We start from the raw sequence: 20,524 nt of genomic DNA, 5'->3' as shown, positions 1-20,524 counted from the left end.
AACGTCTTCTATACTTCTTAATGTATTTTTTTTGACACCGGGTATTACTTGGCAATTATTTAAAAACTGCAGTTATAGAAATTAATTGAACCAACTTACGATAAGCTTTTGTGAATATGTATATTATAATGTAGGTAATTTAGTCTGATTTTATTCATTAAGCATATTATTTTAACTTTACGTTGCAACTCATTCTACTATCAATTATTTATTATAAATATTACTAATATTATTAATTAGGAACAGAGTGACTCATTGAGTTTTCAAGAACTACAATGACACCTCCTTATCGTTTGCATTTTCAAGAAGCGGCAACGCGGACAAACAAATATTGACGCTAAAAACTACACATAATCAATGACCTCATTGCAGTGGTCAGCTATAATCTTGTTAGATGTAGTAATAAACTTTGCAAAACTCCAGCGCGTTGTTGAACCCGAACCGGTAAAAATCGTCAGGAAACATCTGATGGTCAACTGCGTACGGTCATTCCATTTTGTGTAGATATGTATAAAAGAATTTAAATTAGATTATCCTGGCAATAGTGTTTGCAGCGTCAACACTACTAGAAGCAGAACAATGTCCAAGTTATTCCTTTGTGTATTTTTCCTGTTTTTGGCGGTTCAGGATGCGATCATGCACTCCTACCATCTGGGCGCATGTCCTACCATTGAACCAGCGCAAGATTTTAACATGAACAGGGTGAGTTTGTTAAAATTTTAGTAGAATCTTCAGAAATAATACAAAAAGGCATTTTCTACGTTTGGTAATGACGATTATATCAGTAGGCTGACGAAATTTATACTCTTCCTGTACTTTATATCGAATGTCAACGACAACCTCGTTATTTCTAATGTTTAAAATATGATTGCTATAATTTTATATTACAAACAAAAAAATATATACAGGGGGTAATTAAAGTACTTGGCCAAATATTAATAGCCGATTTACGTCGCAAATTAATAAAAGAAATTCCTGCAAATGAGTTCGAAAACGCTTTGTTTTATGTTGAAAACGGTGCATCCTAGCGATGTATCGAGAACTATTTCGGTACTTTGAAATAATTTAATTTAATTTAATAATTCGGTCGATAGCCGCACGGTTTAAGGCGTCAGTCCTTTAATCGTGTGCAAATTTCTGCCCGAGTTCTATTCCCGCGGCCGGTAGACCGTAGATTAGAGGTATGCTTGTACGGAGGATTGGCACCCTCTGTGCAGGTATGGTAGGGTGGAAGAATGTTGGCTTGGGTCAATGTGAAAGATTGAAGTCGGCTGGCATTTGACCACCCCCCCTAATTAATGAGGTTTTCCAGGTTTCCCTCATTCCTGCACAGAATGGTGGTAAGGGCCTACCAACATAAGTCGTTCCTGGGCGCAAATGCGGCCTACCTAATAATAATATGCCGCCTCCTCTCCCGCAAGTCATCGACCTATGGGTTAATTCTCTTACTTAGAAAGTGGGGTAGATATTATTTATTATTTAGAAAAAAAATTGAGCGCGACAAATATTACTAAGTGTAAATCCGAAACTATGTACATAAACAAATGTGTCCACATTTTCGTAATTAGAAATACACAATTTTTATAATACTAAGTATCAAAAACAAAGCGTTTCCAATCATATGTTTATGGTTTTTCTTAATTTGTGATGTAGATCCGCCATTAAAAAGATAACTTCAAAAAATTAAATTTAATTTTCTTGAACTATGACATTGACACATGGGAAAACCCTTAACAGATTTAAAATTGCAGCGTTAATGACAAAAGGTTACGAACTTTATTGATGAAAGTGATTAGCAAACAGAAAATATATAATATGTATAAAAACAGAGTTCATAAATCCATAGTTATGCACAACAAACATTTCAAAATATTTCATTTTTTTTAGGCAGTAATTTTATTTAAAATCTTTGTAAATGTTGCAAATAACGTATATGTTTTTTTGAAATACATCTCAATTCACCATGAAAAATAAATGTTATAGAAAATTTAATAATGCATGTGCCGATACTTTTTTCACAAATATTTCTAATCATTGTTTTGTTTGTTGATAAATATTTATTAATAATAAATATCTTTCAATCCCCCTTGTTTCAGATGTTGGGTATTTGGTACGTGATAGAAAAGACCAGCACGGCTAGCACTTGCATCGTTTACAACATAACAAGAACCGATGAACCGGAGGAATACCAGATCGAAGAAATCAGCCAACATTTCCTTCTGGGACTAACACCTCTAAAGCACGGATACCACTACACCGGCACCCTAAAAGTGCCAGATAGTGCAGTACCTGCCAAAATGACAGTTAAATTTCCACTCAGTAAGTTCAAGCATTATTAACAAACTACTAAAACATAGATTATCAACATACTTTTAAACATAAAATAAAAAAATAATCAGTCATTGTTATTTATTTATAAATTTAAACAAGCGTAAAGGAGCTGTTGTTTGAATTTAAACGAATGAGTCACAGTATTCATTGTCTCAGGGCAAAGTTCAGCATTGGGATATTATGCTTTCTTCTTGTATTACACAACAAATTTATTTGGATATTTTGCGCTAAAAGGGTATGAAGTTACTTTTGCCTAATCAAAAATATCACACTGGAAAGAAGTAAATATATAAAAACACATATCCTCTTCAAAACTGGGATTTGTTTTTGCGAAAGTTTCTAATTTGTTTATAAAAAATGTACTACAATCAAAACAGACCTCATTAAACAAGTTTTCTTTTAGGCGTTGCTGGATCGTCATCTTTTACAGTATTTATGACCGATTATACCACCTATGCCGGAATTTTCACTTGCCAAAAACTTACGTTTGCCCATAGACAGTCTGCAACTATTCTATCACGTACCAAAACTTTGGACAAGATCTATATTGACAAGGTGAGCGAGTTTGTTTTTTTATAAATGACTAAAGTTATTGGTCACGTATATAACTGAACACCGGATTTCATGTCTGGCATGTCAGAGATGGACATTTACTGGAATGTAATAGAATGATAAATCAAAATAAAGCACTAAATTGTATTATTCAAATAAAAATTGTGATTTGAGCACACTCGACTTGCAGCCACTTGAGCATTCAAATTTATCTAGTAAATGTTTGATATTATTTTTAAAATGGATATTATAATTAACAAAATTTCTAAGTCCTTATAATGCGAGTTAAATTACAGATTTAACTTACCTGAAAATAAAGGACATGAAGAATGTAGTACGAATAACTGATGCGGAGAATATGAAACTTTATCTACATTATATTACAGAGTGTTTTCTAAATCTACACATATGACGAAAGTTGAAAGCCACTAAATTTTTGGGGAATTGAAGTTTAAAAAAATATGTGGGAAGTGGTTTAATGTAGATTAATGAAATTAGGGTTGATAATTTGTTTGATTAAATGGAAAAATTTGCTAAACTGGGAGGCATTAACACTAAGAATGTTATTATTTCAAAGTGAAAGGGGTTTTACTATACATATTTAAAGAATGATCCATTTTCGAGTTTCGATCTTTTAAAATTTAAAATAAATTATGGCACAGTTGAATAAATCTAAAATAACAAAAAATCGCAAACATTTTTAAATATTTATAATGATTTTTTGTTGGTCTTATGGCACTTGTTTCGTTTAGACTTATTTGAAATTGTATTTCCAATAAAAAATTCCTATACATTTTTTTCCAGTTAAATAAACAATTTTAGATATTGTGATAACCTTATTTTAAAATTTAAAAAAATAGCTTGAAAATAGCGTTTGTTCAAATAAATTATAAAGCCTACCTTATAACTCTACCACTAGTCGACAAATTCGTGAAATTTTTTATATGAATTACTTACATTTTCAACCCAAGTATACAGGGTGTAAGAAGTTTGACTGCCATTACTTGATGAGATCATAAATCATAAATGAACAAAAAAGTTGTACAGGGTGTCGCGCTTAAATGTGAAAGCCTGTAGCTTTTGATTTTTGACCGATTTCAAAATTTTTTTTTTAGAATGTAGGATAAAAAATCTGTATCTAGCTGTAATGCTGCTGTTTTTATTAATGCAATTCAGGGTCAACTAGGACGCGTTTTTTTGACGTCTGAACAGCTAATTGGTATTAGCGATTTTTTTTCCAAAAAACAGATTATGTATCCTCATTCAGCATCTCTTAAAATGTCTTACCACCAAATTGCATCAAATTCGATACATCTTCAGACGAGCACTAGTTGGCCGTGTATTGCATTAATAAAAAACAGCAGTATCAGTCATATAGTTTTTTTTTACCATACATTTCATAAAAAAAAAATTTAAATCGGCCAAAAAAAGAAGTTACAGGCTTGTATCATATTCCTTCGGAAAAAATGTAACCAGCTATCATTGTGAAACATTTAGTAAATTTCAAGACAATTGTTTTCGTTTTTAAATAACTAAAATAAAATGTATCGATTCTGTAGTACGAAGATAGTGTAGTGCTTAAATTTTAGCTTGAATTTTAGTAATTATGAATCTCTTAAAACAGGAACTTAACTTTTAATCAAATTACGTATTTGAAAAATATGTAATTAAAGTACCCAAAGATTCACGTCGTCCAAATAATCATACATATTAAAAATAATTTAGGTACGTACCAAATAGCAAAATTCAGTAATTTTTAAACGCACAAGTACAAAACAAACTACAACATATACTCAAAATGTCCACCACCATTTTCGATGCACACACTACACGTTCGAATCCAATATTCGCGCACTGGTTGGAAACCACCTCAAGAAAAGGAAATAGTGGTACGCAAAAAACACTCAGACACAGTCCAATTCCAGATACCAACTGAATTGCGTATTGGTGGTTGCTGGATACCTTAGTACCTCGTGTTAATAAACCGCCGCGCTGTTATCACATTGCTCGATATGAATTTTATCGAATTTTAAATTTATTACAATGCTAATTATTTTTTAGAATCAAGCATAAAGAAGTTAAAAAAAGTGATAAACATTGTATTTTATGGTATTCTATGCATGCAGTTATGTCAATATTCTTTAATTAATCGAACTTTTGTACATCAAGTTGAAGATTTTGATAATTTTTTTCTCGGAAATGGTAGAATTTAGGACCCATGTCATATAAGGTTGTTTTGTTTATTTAATGTATTCCATCGTCTGTTAAAATTAAGGCAGTCAAAGTTCTAACACCCTGTATTGTGTGTTTACTATCAACCCTCTCTATCTTCAAAAAGCTTACACCCTTGATTCACACTAAGGCTTTTTGGTCTAAAATGACTCGAGGAACAATATTTCCAAACTTTCGACACATACTTAGAAAATAACCTGTATTATATTTTTAAGGTGCTAATTAAAAAAAACATCTCATTTTCACAGTTAAGGAACAAACTTGCCCAAGCCCAGATCGACCCCTACGACCTATCCATCATCAGCCAAAAGGACTGCCCCCAGAACCTGACCGCTGGGTATAACATCAACATAAACGACGACACCATCTCGGCTAAGGCGGCAGCCAATGTCATAAGAACAGCCGGTGATAAAATAGGAGACGGAGTTGAGTATTTATCGGGAAAAGCCAAAGATGTCTACCACAAAGTATCGGATGACAGTAGGGAAGATCGTACCGTAAAACCCGCTCGACAAATAAACGATCCCGAAGCAGAGTGGCTACCTTAAATTTATTACTACTTTTTAGGCTGGCTGTATTTATTTATACGTAACAAAAATCTTCACCTCTAGTCATTGCCGATTTTCAGACAGCCGAAATTGTGTTCTACTTTACGTAGATGTGCCAAATATTACGATTCCTGTGTAAAGATTATGTTAAATAAATTTTTTGAGTTTCAGTTGTACGATTCAATATTTGACCATTCAGCAAGAATTGAAATTATTGAAAAAATTACCAAAACACAAAAAAAATTCAGTCTGCGTTGCCACAATTTATCTATTTCATATATCCCACTCCCAAAATTTAAATGTATGTACAGGACGTACCGGGAATAATTGGCCAAACTTAAAATTTGAATTCAATTTGAACAAAATAAGAAATTCACATTTTCTAAACTATTGGGTCTGGGAAATAGTTCGTGGCATTTTTTTTTTTGAAAATGAATTTATTTAAACCAAATACGCTCCACTATTATCGACAATGTTTCGCCATTTCTCGGGTAGAGCCATGATGCATCCGTGAAGAACCTCTGGCTTCTTGTTGAAAAACTAAATCAAGTAGTTTTCACAGGCTTTTTTTTTAAGCCAACTTAATTCCATTGAGAGAGTTCTGCAGAGATCAAAAAAGTGATAGTCAATGGGTGCTATGTCTGGACTATGTGGTGGATGCATCAAATCACCAACCAAGCTCTCGCAATTTTCGACGGGTCATCAAAGAAACGTGTGGTTGGACGTTATCATGATGAAAGACAACACCTTTCCTATTATTCAATTCAGGCCGCTTTCTTTCAATTTCCTGGCATAATCTCTCCAGTTGTTCACAGTAGAGTAGAAAATCAATTGTCTGACCAACTGGAAGTAGCTCGTGGTGGACGATTCCCTTCCAGTCTCACCACATACACACCTTCACCTTTTTCAACGCAATCCTTGCTTCGTAAGCGCTCATCATCCCTTCTCCACGATCTTTGATGCTTCCGATTGTCGTACGTGACCCATTTTTCATCTCCGGTTGTGACACATTTTAGAAATGGCTTGATTTTATTGTATCACAGGTGTTATTTCGGTCTAACATGTTTTTTGCACTTAACTCATGAGGGACCCATACATCGACACTGCTATTCGTATCTTGCTGGATTTTTCAAGAATTTTACATCAAAATTATCAGAACGAGAGAGAGCGAAGCATTTCCACGGGGCAGACTTTTAAAAAGTAGCTTCACCATACACAGTACAAAGAGTGACCGCAAAAATCGCCCGTTTTTTCACAATTCGCAGATAACTAAAGAAAATAGATAAAAATGTTTTTGGTCTCAAATTACTCGTAAAAAATTAAGAGCATAGCTTTTTTTTTGAAAATTTTCAAAAATTACCCCTATTTAGGGGTTGAAAAGACACCCAAAATGATGAATTGAATATTTCCAATAAATATAAAAACTATTAGCATGTGAATTTTTCTATTGAATGATTTTTCATACAAAGAAAGATTTATTCTCATGACTGAAATAAGCATGTTGAATTAGAAAATCCACCCTTAAGAGCGCTCAGGGGGTGGAATCATCCCCAAAAATAGAGAATATCAGAAATAATTGTAAATTCCAAAAAAAAAAATAGTTTTTACATCAATTGGTAATATTCAAATTCTTTGTTTTTGGCATTTTTTCAACCCCTAAGTAGGGGTGATTTTTTAAATTTTCAGAATACTAAAAACTATACTCATTTCAGTTTTTTACGACAAGTAATTTGCGACCAAAAACATATTTTTATGTATTTTTTTTTAATTCTCTGGGAATTGTGAAAAAACGGACGAAAATCACAGGTTTGGTGCCGTCATTCTTTTTTCACAAGCTTGTGCAGTATCCTTAACTTTGTCATAATAATATTGCAAAATATAGCGCAATTTTTCATTGTTTTGCTCTGTTTTCAAGCGCAAACAACTTTCCAACCACTGCACCAACTTCAATATATATACGCTAGCACACTAGCTTTTCAACGAATGTTTATTGGTGTCGCTACGATCAGTGGTTTGTGAGTTATTTGAAATTAACGCCATCTATTGGGAAAAACGCCACCAACTTTTTCCTAGACCTAATATCTCTGAAGATATTTGATGTAAAGCGATGAAACTTGGGCCAAATATATTTAGATACATTTTAGAAACTGTTTGTTTGTTTTATTTTCACATTTTAATATCCCATATCTCGAAAACACAGTATCTCCGAACATTTCTTCATAGGACTGGTTTTTGTTATTTTGACCACCGAATTTAAATTTTAAGGTTGGTCAATCAATCTCGCTACAACCCGTACAATAATTGGAATTAAAACACGTCAAACGACCGGTTTCCGATTTTCGAAAAAGGATCAAGGTCAGGGAAACTAATAAAAACAACACAAAACTAACTAGATATTTTTTCAAAACATACAAATCTTAAACAATTCAACTATAAAAACACTTATAAATGTATTTAAATAAATACAAACATAAAACAATTAATTGTTAATTATTAAGTGGTCTCAACTCAAGATACAATTGTATGTACAGGACTGACCTCATGATACGAAAATATGTCGGAAACTGTCAAAATACCGTTTCTTAAAATAAAATTAAAAAATAAAAGCTATATACACTTATCAGTACATAAATCAGTTTTCATCCTCTTTGGGATCTGACAAGGTACCTAAAATAAAAATAAATTGCTTTAAAGGTACCGAATCACCAAAAGCAAATTACACACCCATGCACAGATATAAACAACAGAAATCAAACACGTCAGAAAATAATGGCAAACCACAGTACGAATCTACACACTTGAAATTAAGGCATAATAATAATTAAAAAAAAACTTATAAGGAACATACAGTATTCAATAGTAAAATTTGTCTTGCAGCTTTTTTTAACATTCTGTATTATAAGATCATCTTTCTTAAAATTATGTGCAAATTCTTAATGTGCTTGAACTTCAAAGATACTAAAAGAGGTAATATCCAGGATGTTTGAAAAGTATGAGAAAAAGAAAATTTATAGAAGTAAATGACTGATTAAAAAGTCAGTTAAAAGTTAAAAAAAAATATTATTAAAAATATATGATTTTTATCTGAATTCTTATAGCTTTAATATATAAAACTATACAAAATTTGTATTCTATATATCATTTTTTTTAAATAATTACTATTTTTTTGATAAGGAATTTTAAAGATGGTCAAAATAAAAGAAAACTATTAGAATTTGGCCAATAAATCCCTATGCTTAAAAAAAAATTAGCTATTTCAGATAGAGAAAAAAAAATATGCATTTAATGTTTTGAGGCAACCATGGAAAACAATTGGAATTTACCAGTTTTGCAGTATACAAGGTGTTTAGTAAGTCCATGCATTCCTTGCAGGAGGTTATAGTACAAGTGATTTGTGATATATTTTCATAATATACTATATTCCGAAAACGTTTAGTTTCCGATCTACAGGGTGTTAAAGTTTTAATAAAAAAATGCAAATTTAAAAATATATTTTAATGAAATTTTACAGGCTTTGACAGTTAACAACAATACATGTTTCACGATAAAAATGTTGTTTTCAGTTACACCAGTGCAGTGGCATGCGCACAGGTACGTCTTTGGATATTTTTAAAGAAAAAAATTATACGCCACTGATTTTTCTTAAAATAAAAATTATTTTTTTATTCCTTGTTCAATTGAGTGCATAGTTTCTGCTATTTTTCAAATCATTGAAACCGGATTACGCTGTGCAATAAATCGATTTTAATTTATTTACTCGAAAACGGTGTGTCTTAAGAAAAATAGTTGAGACACCTTTTCTCTTCCAAACTGAACAAGGAATTCAAAAATAATTTTTATTTTAAGAAAAATCACTGGCATAGAATTTTTTTTCTTTAAAAATATCCAGACGTGCCTTTGCGCATGCCACTGGCGAAACTGAAAACAATATTTTTATCGTAAAACATGTATTGTTGTTAACTGTCAAAGCCTGTAAAATTTCATTAAAATATTCTGAGCGGCTTCCGCAATATTTTTAAATTTGCATTGTTTTATTAAAACTCTAACACCCCTGTAGATCGGAAACTAAGCCTTTTCGGAATATGGTATATTATCACAAATCACTTGTACTATAACCTCTTGCAATGCATCGACTTACCAAACACTCTGTATACAAAGCTATAAATGAACATAAAAGAATATCGATTTATACAATTATAACCAATTAAAATGACTTTGCGTTGAAAATAATTGTAAAGCTTAAAATACAACACCAGAATTTGAACAGAAAACATAACAAAGCATTAAGTTTATTGGAAACGGTTAACATTACCGATTTGGACAAGAAACCTTTTTTTAGATATTTCGCGAACTTTGATGCAAGAAAATTTGCGAAAAAATGCTAACAGAAAAGATTATCAATTTTCTGGCCGATGAAGGCTGTTGAAATGTTCCAGGCTATCAAAATTTTTTTCTTTTCTTTATTTTCGTGGGTGCATTTTGAAAAAAAAAAATCTAAACTGAAAAGGGTCGTGACAAATTACAAATATAACAAAGTAACTTTTTGTACTTTCATCAGCATTACCTCAAAAAAAAAAATGTCAAGAACTTGTACCACTATTCACCCCATAAATAGTTCTCGGAAACTCTGTGTAAAGATATTTACAAACCACTAACCTTTATCATTGGACGAGTCCTCTTTATTACCATCACTTTCTTTATTACCATCACTTTCTTTATTACCAACACTTTCTTTATTACCCTCACCCTCATCGTCACTCTCGACGTACCATCTTTTCACTCTCGCTCTAAGTGTTCTGGGTCTTCCGACCGTCTCGCTGACACCTTCTACGTCCGGTTTCCGTCGGGGTCTCCCTCGTTTTTTGGTAGACTCCACTTTCTCCCTGCAATTAACGCTAGTTACACTTTTATCTTCAGGTATCACAGTTTTAAGATCCCCTTTCGACTGGGATCCATCGCTTTTCTCCAAATCATTTGCTTCTTTTATTTCTAAACTGTTTACTTCTTGTTTCGGAATCTGAAAGTAGACCGGCTGAAACAAAGAAATAAATGTGACTGCCCGTTCGTTCCGGGAATTTTAATAAAAGTGGCGCCATCTATTGTCTTCTCACCGTTTTTTCATATTGTTCCTGACAAACAGGTGGCGTTTTAGGTAACACTTACTTTCTCATCTCGGTTAATTTTCTTTTTGCCCCTTCTCATCCAGTACGCCCGTTTCCTTGTATTCTCGATAATTTCTTGCTCTTCGGCAACGTGTTTTTCTTCATGAGACTTTATCATGCCGTACGATAAGACCTCCGTACAGTACCGGCAAGGCCTCTTGTGCGTTTTACAATGTATGTTAAGCATGTACGGTGTCCCGAGGTCCGTAGAACACATCGAGCAATGCGCGCTGTGAGATTTCATGTGCTTGACGTGATCGTACAAGTCGTGTCTAGTGTTACAGATGAAGCACATACACAGCCTGTAAAAGGATAAAACAAATAAACCTGTTTACAGACTGTAACTAAATTCTTTTACATTCTTACCATTGTGAATTCTCTTCTATCAACACTTTATTTCTCTTATAGGGGCTGATTAGATAATCGTGATCGTTGATGTAATCACCCTCGTTAGTATAGTTAGTGAAGAGTACGACGACGTCTTTGTCTTCTGTCTTTGGCAATTTGATACTAAAAGAATTTGGGTCTATTTTAAACTTTTTTTCTGCGGGTTGTTCACTGACCGGTATGATTTTAATTTTCCTCCTGTTCCTCTTTCTATTGGATATTACAGTTGTCGCTGAAATAAAACAAGATTGCTTCTAAAAAATCGATCCATCCATTTTTTTATCTTTTTTGAGTAACCTGGTATAGTCTTTCCTAAATCAGTTGAACATGCAAAAAAACTCCTGGCAATAAAATTTAAAGAGTTTCATAGTCCTCCCTAAAAATGTTTTCTGCTAAAGGTAAAAAATTATAATAATTTCTATAAAATGTGTAGAAAATTTCTNATTTCGTTTTGTTCCGTTTCAAAAGGTCTCCAAAATGCCATGTTGTGATAATATTAGTAAACAAAACATCTCTCTTATTTCTCCCTTTCGCAATTGTAATATGAATGATTGATAGAAGGTGCCTATAATAAATTCAAATTGCCTGAATCACACCAAATTCCGCATTGCTGCACTGCACTGCTGGGCAATTTATCAATCACTTGTCAACTGCTGAAATTTATTGCCCAGTAGCCCAATGCAACTGTATTTGTTTTCCTTTGCCCATGCTCGCATTCTTCAACAGGGCGTATACATTTCTACCACCTCCACGTTTTGTTCGACCAGACCTGTATGTGGGTATAGCTAAATAAATATGGGAACATGAATATTTCAATGCCGAGTTCTACGTCAGCAACCGAACCTGGTACATACTGTCATTCTGTTGGTTCTTCAATTGACATCGGAAAGACTATACATGAAATTGTGATTTGAGATAGTAATATGAGGTATTTCATTAAGAATGGGACATGGGTTAGTGAGAGATTCCCGAGACAAATATGCTTTAATGAAATGTAGCTCGTTTTCGATCTATAAAATCAAATGAAAAAAATTCAATACTTCAAATACCTGAAAGTATTCTAATTAGATAATAAACTCTATATAAGTTTCCATTTACCAATCGTAAATATTTCCTAAATTTTTTGTCTATATCTCTTTATATTAATATTTAACAGTTTATTTAAAAAATTATGCACTTGTCGCCAGTACATTTACTAGAAATAACATTTCCATTTATAATTTTAGAAAAACCTTTTTTTCTCTAATATTCCTGCTTCATTGAATACCAAATAAGGGCAAGTTAGATATACAAGATTTTGTGTTCAGAAAAAAACTATATTTTATTAGATAAAATTAAAAAATATACATTAGGTGGGCCGAAAATCCCCTTTTTTGAATTTTTATTGTTAATACCGAAAATATTGTTCATTATGCATAAAAAAATTTATGCGAAAGGAAAAAATTTTAGATATTTTTTAAGCCCGCCAAATTTCGTCAAAGTTTAAAGTAACAGAAAATTTTGTTTGTACTTGCCTTTATAGGAAATTTAATTCTCTACAAAAAGGTATTTAGAAGAAATCTGTTGAATTAATAATTTCTGAGATAATAGCAATTCTAGTAGAAAAATTGACGTTTTTCACAATATTTATGTTTTTTGTAGACAAAAAGTGATTAAATATCTATTTTATAGGAAATTCTATTCTCTACAAAAAAGGTCCTTAAGAGAAATCAAATTAATAGTTTTTGAGACAACTTTCGTAAGGGTTATTTTCGGATTGGTGGCTAATTGGGCCAAATATACACGAAAATATCGCACTTAAATATCTATTGTGATCCAAAATCGTACATCTAATTACAGTGCAGTCTCAAGATATGTTTTGTTTTTTGGGAATTTTTACCGGAAGCTAAAATCCATAAGGTTTTTGCGGGGTAAATTTATTTTGAATTGTTACCCCATTTTCTCTATTTAAATGTATCCTCGAACTAATTTTATTTATGTTTTTCTTTAACTAAATAATAGTCCAGTCATTATAGACATGAAACAGTCTGTCTATCCGCTATCTTCTTTTTTGCAATTAAATAGTTGAATTCATCTTAATGTTAATGTGGAACATGAAAATATAGCTTTTAACGTATACTCTCTCCAATTTTCGGCTCTTAATATTAATAATTAATGTCACAGCGATTAAATAAAAAAAAATTGTTTTAGCTTCTAATCAACTTAGAACGATTTTTTTTAATTCTAAAAAAATAGTACTAACTAAACTATAGAGGTTACTATTTCATTTTATGATAATTTAATAAATATGAACATTTTTTCAGTCATTTCTAAACAAATTCAATTTGAAACATTAAATTCTCAGTAAATGCATATGTCAATACAACTATTTAGGTACAAAAGCAACTAATGATCGAAACTCTACAACGCCTGTGAGCTTGGGAAAAACGAATTGAAAATAGCATCTTCTTAGATAACAAATTCCCCCAACGCCAAAGTAACGAAGCTTTCGGGCTGAAATTTTTACCACTTATTAAGGGTGCAAAGAGCTTTAAGAATCCTATCTGAGATGAAAATTGCATTATTATTTATTAGCAATTGAAAAAAAACGGCCATTTTCGATAATTTTTGAGCTCTCGCGCATAAACAAATTATCGGAATTTAATCGGACTTGTGACATTTTACAGGTTTATTTAATACCTACCTTTTTTGTATAAACCTTTTTTCGCTATGAATAAGAGTTTTTTTTACGCGAGTCAAAAAACCACTTTTCTATAACTTTGACTATTGTTTAAATAAAGTTTTCCAACTAGTCTAGAGTAGATTTTTTGATATTTTGTTTATAACATGTTTCAGAACAATATTCCCAAGAGAAATTTCTAATAGTATTTTTTTTCTGAAACAGGCTTTTTTATGTCAATAATGACTTGACTATTTAGTTTAGTCAAAATGAAAGCTATTAGAATTTAGCCAGAAAATTCTAATATTTTTTGAAAAATGTAAATGTTTAATTTTAGTCAATTACAATATCACCATTTTTTTCTAAATTAAGAATTAGCAAGTATATTTAGATTAAGCAAAAATTAGTAGACAATTTTTTAAAATCATATAAAAAGTTTTTCAACTCGTTAACTTTTAAGCATTCATTATACAGAGTAAACAAAATTTCATTATTACTACAAATATCTGAAACTATTTGAGATATTGAAAAACTCATGAACATGCTGAAATTAAAGATTAACAACATTTCACAGAAAAAAAATGCTTATTTCTTTCTTTTTTTTTTTAAATTTAGCTTAATTTCATTTTACTTAAAAAGAAGAAACTGTTATTGTAATATTAAATAAAATGCACAAAATTCAATAACGAGTTTGTAGCTAATTTAAAAAAAATCTATTCTTTCTAAATAAAATCCAAATGAATAATAAGTGAATCTTTTTCTTAGTGGTAAGATTACTTCGACGATTTAATATATATTTTTTTGTATATCTAATAGATTCCAAGATGTGCAGTGTAAAGGTTCAATAAGGATTAAAATAATGAAAATGAGAATATAAATTAATAATAATTGACGACAACCAACAAACATATGGTATAAGTGGTGGATAGGTGCTGTATAATTGGTAGTACTAGCGAATTTACATTTCATAAATAAGGATTTATTATAATTGGAATTTTTTTAAATGAAAATTTGAGAAATTCCGAATTCCTTGATATTTCCTCAATATTTCCAGTTATATCAACTTAGTCGAATAATTCTCAAAATATCAGCGAAATTACAAACTTTTCTTTTTATTTTTGACACCCTGTAAATCGAGCTTTGATCTAAGAAGTATCCGATTAAGCCGAGACCCATTTTTTATGAAACACCTTATCTTTGGTATCTGAACTAACATTTATAGAAAAAACATTTGTCTTACTATGCATTCCCTCAGTAGCCATCTGCTTTGCTATTTCTCCAGTCCCAGGCGGCTCTTCCTGTAATTTGTAGTGGTTACCGCATTTCACCATCCGTTTACCATTTAAGATTAATACATCCGGAGCAGAGGTCAACACTTTCACCACCTTCATTTCCGTTTTTGTCGCTTCCGCGAGCGTATCTTTTTTATCCGAAGTGATGGAATTCGGGGTCGATTCTGAGGTTTTCTTATCAAGTTTGGAATTGGCCTGTTCGACTTGTTGTAATTTGAACTCTTCGAGCTCCTTAAAACCAAAGTTGTTGATGGTCACAAAATCGGGAACGTCAACGTATTGATCTGGATGGTTTACTTCTGGAATGCTATCTATGAACTCTTGAAGGCTCGGACTGCAATGGTTCTTGAAAGAACCCGTCTCGGAGGCGTCTAATGTCTCTTCGTCGGTTGCGGTGTAATTAAAATCGTCATGAAGATCGATATCTATTGGTTCATCTTTTATGTCCACAGTGTCTTCCATTTTAGTTTCCATGCCAGTAGCATCTTCGAAATTCGTAGTGTCAAAATTATTTTTATCTGTATCTTCTAGGTCACTATTTAGAGAAAACACACCAGATATTTTGCACAAATTGTTTGAATCGTCTTGTTCTTGCAGATCTTCATTTTCACAATTTTGTAACATAGCGAATTGTGCTTCTCCACCAGCGGTATCTTGAGATGAGTTCTGATCTTTATCATTGGGTGTTTGAACAACATTCAATAACTTAATCTGATTTATAACCACATTTTGGTAATCCGAAAAATTTACAACTTTTCCTTGATTTGTTGGATTCGGGGCAGACTGTCGCTGAAATATTTTGATAACGAGTTAATTCTTTAAAACCATAATTCGATGGAAATAATTTTAAACTATGTTCAAGATCAAATTTTTTCATCTGAAAATTTACATCAAGACAAATATTGAAAGACCGGTTTCAAAATCAGTTATAAAGATTATTAAGATCATTATTATAGTAAGTAAAAAGGAAAAGTTCACATAATTTTTATTAAATCATCCTTCATTTACTTTTTACTTGTCTTAATAACTTAAAGATGACATACCTATAAATCAGGACATCCTATATATCAATTAATGACTAATATAGAGTGTCCCAAATAAAATATTTACTTTAACATTTGATATTGAAATCAAACAAGCAATAAGGAAAATGTGATTTTTGTACTATCTATATTTTTTTTAATAGATAAATTACAAAAATAAATTTTCATACCACATCCAACACCTGTTGTTGGTCGACAGTTTCACCTTCAACTGGGTTTTTAAACGGAGGTGCTACATTTTGTATAGTGATTATGTTGGTTGGTGGTGGAGGTAATTCCTGAAGCAATACTGGTGTTTGCATTTCATCGCTAATATATGCTAGTACATCGTGCAACTCTACACTTTTTCCCGTGCATCGGACATTTTTTAAATAATTCCCAATTCTGTTTTCGGTATCTAAACACTTCTTTTTGAATAAGTAGGCCACTTTCAAGTTCTCCTTGCAAGAAAAACATATTTCTGGATTGGAAGATAGCCCCAAATACTAGAAACAAATATAATAGTTATAAAAGTGACAAGAAGTTAATTCCGAGTACAAATACAGTTATTTCCTCTTACAATGACATAATATGTTGTCATTTAATAAAAAAGTTTATGTAGTATTTGATACAGTAAACAAACTTACTAATTCAGGGATGCAAAACCTCAGAACCACTGAAATCCGTACAGAACCCTCGCCAAAATTACCAAGTGCCTGAGAAGTTCTAAAAGTTCTGTTAGTCCTTTGCAAACATGTTCGACATATTTTAGACATGCTTTTTGTGTCTATTAACCACTATTATGTCTGCTGAATAACAAAATTTACTGCAAACACAAATGACACTTAAATGACAACTGACAGAATTTTAGCAAACGCGCGCAACTTGTTATGGAATATTTATCGCTATTTTGTTGGTGACATTTTGAAAGATGCTGTCCTCCATTTTGTTTAGCCTTTCTATTATAAGAATAAATAAATTTATCAATACAAAAATAAATGAAAAGTAACAAAAATGTGCCAAGGATTGTATTGTCATAATTCAATACAGTTTTACTTTATTTATAAATTTGTTGAATTGATATTTACTTTTAGGTTAGGTTATAACACGAACATGAATAATACTATTTTATTTAAAATAATGTTTAAAATTGACTATTATTATATAAGAGTATTTTTTCATTATGATGATTTGTAGAAAGAGGTTAAGTTACATTTCGAGTTCTGATGTCATAAAAATTGTTTCACTCTGTATATGAGATTTAATTCTCGTTTAGTTGGTCGTTAAGTTGCCAATGCCTGATACAACCGGAAATAAAATTTTATTCCAGTACTATATACTTGATACTTGCAATGCAGGTTCATAAAATTCAAATAATTGTGTACCTATATCATTATATAGGAACACAATTATATCATTATATTATTTGTCATTACAAAGATGCATATAAATATAACATATTACATTTAAATATACACACAAACATATAATATTACTGAACGTACCTGTTTTGTGGAACCCACCCTCAATTTTAAATTTAAACAACGTATTACCTGCACTCATTGATTGTTTTTTTTTTATTGTTTATGTAAACATCAACTTACTAACTGAATAATTAATTACCGACAATTATTAAATAATAAAGTTGTTGATTGCCGTTTATTCCATAAATTAAAGGATGGCTGAAAAAGTATTTATTCGCGGGCGCCAAATCCTCAGAATTCCAACAATTTACTATCCAAGAGTTTTTATGAGTAGTCAAAGCCGCAAAGTAATTTGCAACAGAGAAATTGTAGGGTACGGCTTTAACGGAGAACCCAACTATGTAGACAGACCTGACTACCCGATGCCTGCAATTCGTTGGAAGGAGACTACGCCACAAATATTTGCCCTACGTCAGAAAGAAAAAGGCGACTGGAATAAATTGACGCTTGCGGAGAAGAAAGCCTTGTACAGAGCGTCTTTCTGTCAGACATATGCAGAATTCCTCGCCCCCACTGGCGAATGGAAATCTGTAATTGGAATGGCATTTCTGGGTGTTACTGTAGCTTTGTGGGTGTATTACGGGATAAAGATATGCACTCTTAACCTGGTACCTGATACATTCTCTCCCGAGAATCGAGAGGCTCAATTGAGACGCATTATTGATTTACAAATAAATCCCATACAGGGTATCGCATCAAAGTGGGATTACTGCAAGGATGATTGGAAGAAGTAAATTTATAGAGCATTCGTCGATGGATGGACCTTTTCTATTTATAAGCAAAATAATTGTTTTTCTTCTGTTCTGTAATAAATTGTTAATGTTACCCTTCAAAACCTCTTAATGAATGAGATATTGAAAGTAATTAAACTGATGGAAAATATTTATTGTGAATAAGATAAAATTAATAATTACCTGAAAATTAAAAGAAATTTGGTATACGCAAGACTTTAACATACGCCTGTGGCTTTTGTGAGGAACTTCCTCAAAAATTTGTATTAATCGGTGAAAAGGATAATATATTTTATTTAATCAAGTACACTTTTATTTTTTTCTATTTGTAATTTCATTTCATTCACATTTTTTTTTTCTCAAGTCCAACTATATACTATTGTTAGTTTCTTCTTTTTATTGCATTACATGTGATGATACAATCCACGTATTCCAAATAATAGCCACATATTTCTGTCAGAATAATTGCAATTGTTCGTAAAAGAACATAAAAATGATATCACTTAATAAAAATACCCAGTATGGCAACTGTAAGATTATTTTATTCATTTGACTTTCAAAATGTTTTCAATACCGATAGGAACTTCAACCCAACAAAATCATTTCGTGAACACAATATTTTATTACTTCTCTGTCACGGCATAAGACAGATTTTGAACGAGACTTTTTTAAGTTTCTTTAAATGTATCAACCCATATTAACGCTAGAGTTGAACTAAACAATGAACCAAGATTTACAAAGGAAACCCTGCAACTTCGTGACCTTATTTATTCGCCGGAGTTAGAAAATACGTAAATAGACTAATGGGAACACCTCTTCGAATTTCTGCTGTCCTAAGGCAAATGGAGAATGAAACAGTTAAATTAGAATAGAAACGCCGCATTTTTTTGCTCTTGGTTTGTTCAGCACAAATTTGAAAAGTATAAATCGCTCTAATGCAATTATCGGGGAAAATTTTTATCCTTGTATTTCTATGTAGGACGTGTATTCCAAAGGTATCCCATCTACGTTCACAACTCCACATTAGAACGTTTGAGCAACCTCTGAGGGGTACGAGCGTAATCAGTGACTCCTCACAAACTTGTTGGCTGCCGCAGTTGCCAAAGAATCATGTTAGTTTGTGTATATTGTTTAGTGCCTTTTTTGTGTTCGTCGGATTTTGTTATAGCTGAAAATGACGGATAGATGTGACCAACGAATTTGCAACAAGTTTCGCTTTAAACTCAAAAAAAAAAGTTATGCAGAAACTATTGAAATGATGAAGGCCTTTGGGGACGAGTGTATGGGCAAAACACAGATACAAGAGTGGCACAAGTAGTTTGAAAATGGCGGCATGTCTGTTGACAGTGATCTGTGTTTTGGCCGACCTTCAAGCACAATAACACTAAAAAATATTGAGAATGTGCGACTTGCGACTGAAGATCGTCATTTGACTGTACCCGAACTAGACATGGATCTTGGAATTCCAAAAACTTGTGTTTCGATAATTTTAATCCAGAATTTGGGAGTGTTTCGCTTCGAAGTCGCTCAGGACAACTTGGAACTGGTCGTTAACGACGAAAATGTGCTAAAGGGGTCACTTTGGTGCCCGAAAAAATAGGCTTTTTTCAAGAATTTTTTTTTGAGCATTCTTTCATAATAATCATGAACAACCAATACACCTATCGATTAAGCAACTCTTCAGGGGTAGGAACAATTTTTTTTATTGAAAATTTGTTGCAAAGTGGCAGCTGTAGGAGCGCATGAATAAAACTAAATTTTTCAAAGATTCTCCGCAGCGAGCAGTAGAAGTCCTCTGGATCACCATCCGAAAGCATAATTTTTTTTTTTTTCATAAACCACAGGAGTTTAACTAGTGAAGTACACACGATCATAATATTAGGAATTTTTTTCACAAACTGGCGAGACCTTGAACGAAAAATTCGAATTTTCGACAAAAAAAATCAAATTTATAAAAAAATTCTGTTGACCAATTGTAAAAATCGTGAGTACTTCACTAGATAGTCACACGATGAAATTACAGTTCAATTTTCAAGTCGATCGGATGAAAACGCTTCAAGTTCTGCTGCTCGCCGATTTCAAAAGCATGGTTTCAGGAAAAACACTTTTGAAGTTTGAGAACGC

General features: G+C 32.0%; 3 protein-coding genes across 3 annotated transcripts; 2 read left to right on the top strand and 1 right to left on the bottom strand.

The window, feature by feature from the left end:
• The first annotated feature begins 502 nt into the window (after positions 1 to 502).
• LOC108911450 (apolipoprotein D) lies at positions 503 to 5,833 on the top strand. The gene is made up of 4 exons (XM_018716390.1): positions 503 to 702; positions 2,097 to 2,319; positions 2,735 to 2,886; positions 5,364 to 5,833. Exons 1-4 carry the CDS (start codon positions 580 to 582, stop codon positions 5,661 to 5,663), a joined length of 798 nt encoding a protein of 265 aa, XP_018571906.1. The 5' UTR covers positions 503 to 579; the 3' UTR covers positions 5,664 to 5,833.
• Positions 5,834 to 8,066: 2,233 nt separating this feature from the next.
• On the bottom strand, positions 8,067 to 17,029 carry LOC108911451. The gene is made up of 7 exons (XM_018716391.2): positions 16,833 to 17,029; positions 16,377 to 16,691; positions 15,112 to 15,952; positions 11,192 to 11,444; positions 10,827 to 11,127; positions 10,320 to 10,695; positions 8,067 to 8,330 (listed from the first exon to the last, which is right to left on the bottom strand). The coding sequence occupies exons 1-7, from the start codon at positions 16,959 to 16,961 to the stop codon at positions 8,296 to 8,298; spliced, it is 2,250 nt and encodes a 749-aa protein (XP_018571907.1). The 5' UTR covers positions 16,962 to 17,029; the 3' UTR covers positions 8,067 to 8,295.
• A 765-nt stretch (positions 17,030 to 17,794) lies between these two features.
• Positions 17,795 to 18,487, top strand: LOC108911452. Its single transcript, XM_018716392.1, has one exon. The coding sequence runs from the start codon at positions 17,864 to 17,866 to the stop codon at positions 18,401 to 18,403; it is 540 nt and encodes a 179-aa protein (XP_018571908.1). The 5' UTR covers positions 17,795 to 17,863; the 3' UTR covers positions 18,404 to 18,487.
• The last annotated feature ends 2,037 nt before the right edge of the window (positions 18,488 to 20,524 follow it).

This window comes from Anoplophora glabripennis, unplaced genomic scaffold, assembly GCF_000390285.2.
Source record: "Anoplophora glabripennis isolate ALB-LARVAE unplaced genomic scaffold, Agla_2.0 scaffold642, whole genome shotgun sequence".
NCBI classification, from domain to species: Eukaryota; Metazoa; Arthropoda; class Insecta; order Coleoptera; family Cerambycidae; genus Anoplophora; species Anoplophora glabripennis.
Note: the sequence above shows the minus strand (reverse complement) of the source record. Positions and strands in the feature narration are given on the sequence as shown.

Coding starts and splice junctions, on each gene's coding strand:
- LOC108911450 (XM_018716390.1), top strand. CDS start 580: ATGTCCAAGTTATTCCTTTGTGTATTTTTCCTGTTTTTGGCGGTTCAG. Junction 2,320..2,734: donor GACAGTTAAATTTCCACTCA/GTAAGTTCAAGC, acceptor GTTTTCTTTTAG/GCGTTGCTGGATCGTCATCT. Junction 2,887..5,363: donor ACAAGATCTATATTGACAAG/GTGAGCGAGTTT, acceptor TCATTTTCACAG/TTAAGGAACAAACTTGCCCA.
- LOC108911451 (XM_018716391.2), bottom strand. CDS start 16,961: ATGTCTAAAATATGTCGAACATGTTTGCAAAGGACTAACAGAACTTTT. Junction 11,445..15,111: donor GGCTACTGAGGGAATGCATA/GTAAGACAAATG, acceptor GTTTTATTTCAG/CGACAACTGTAATATCCAAT. Junction 10,696..10,826: donor AAATTAACCGAGATGAGAAA/GTAAGTGTTACC, acceptor TCTTTGTTTCAG/CCGGTCTACTTTCAGATTCC.
- LOC108911452 (XM_018716392.1), top strand. CDS start 17,864: ATGGCTGAAAAAGTATTTATTCGCGGGCGCCAAATCCTCAGAATTCCA.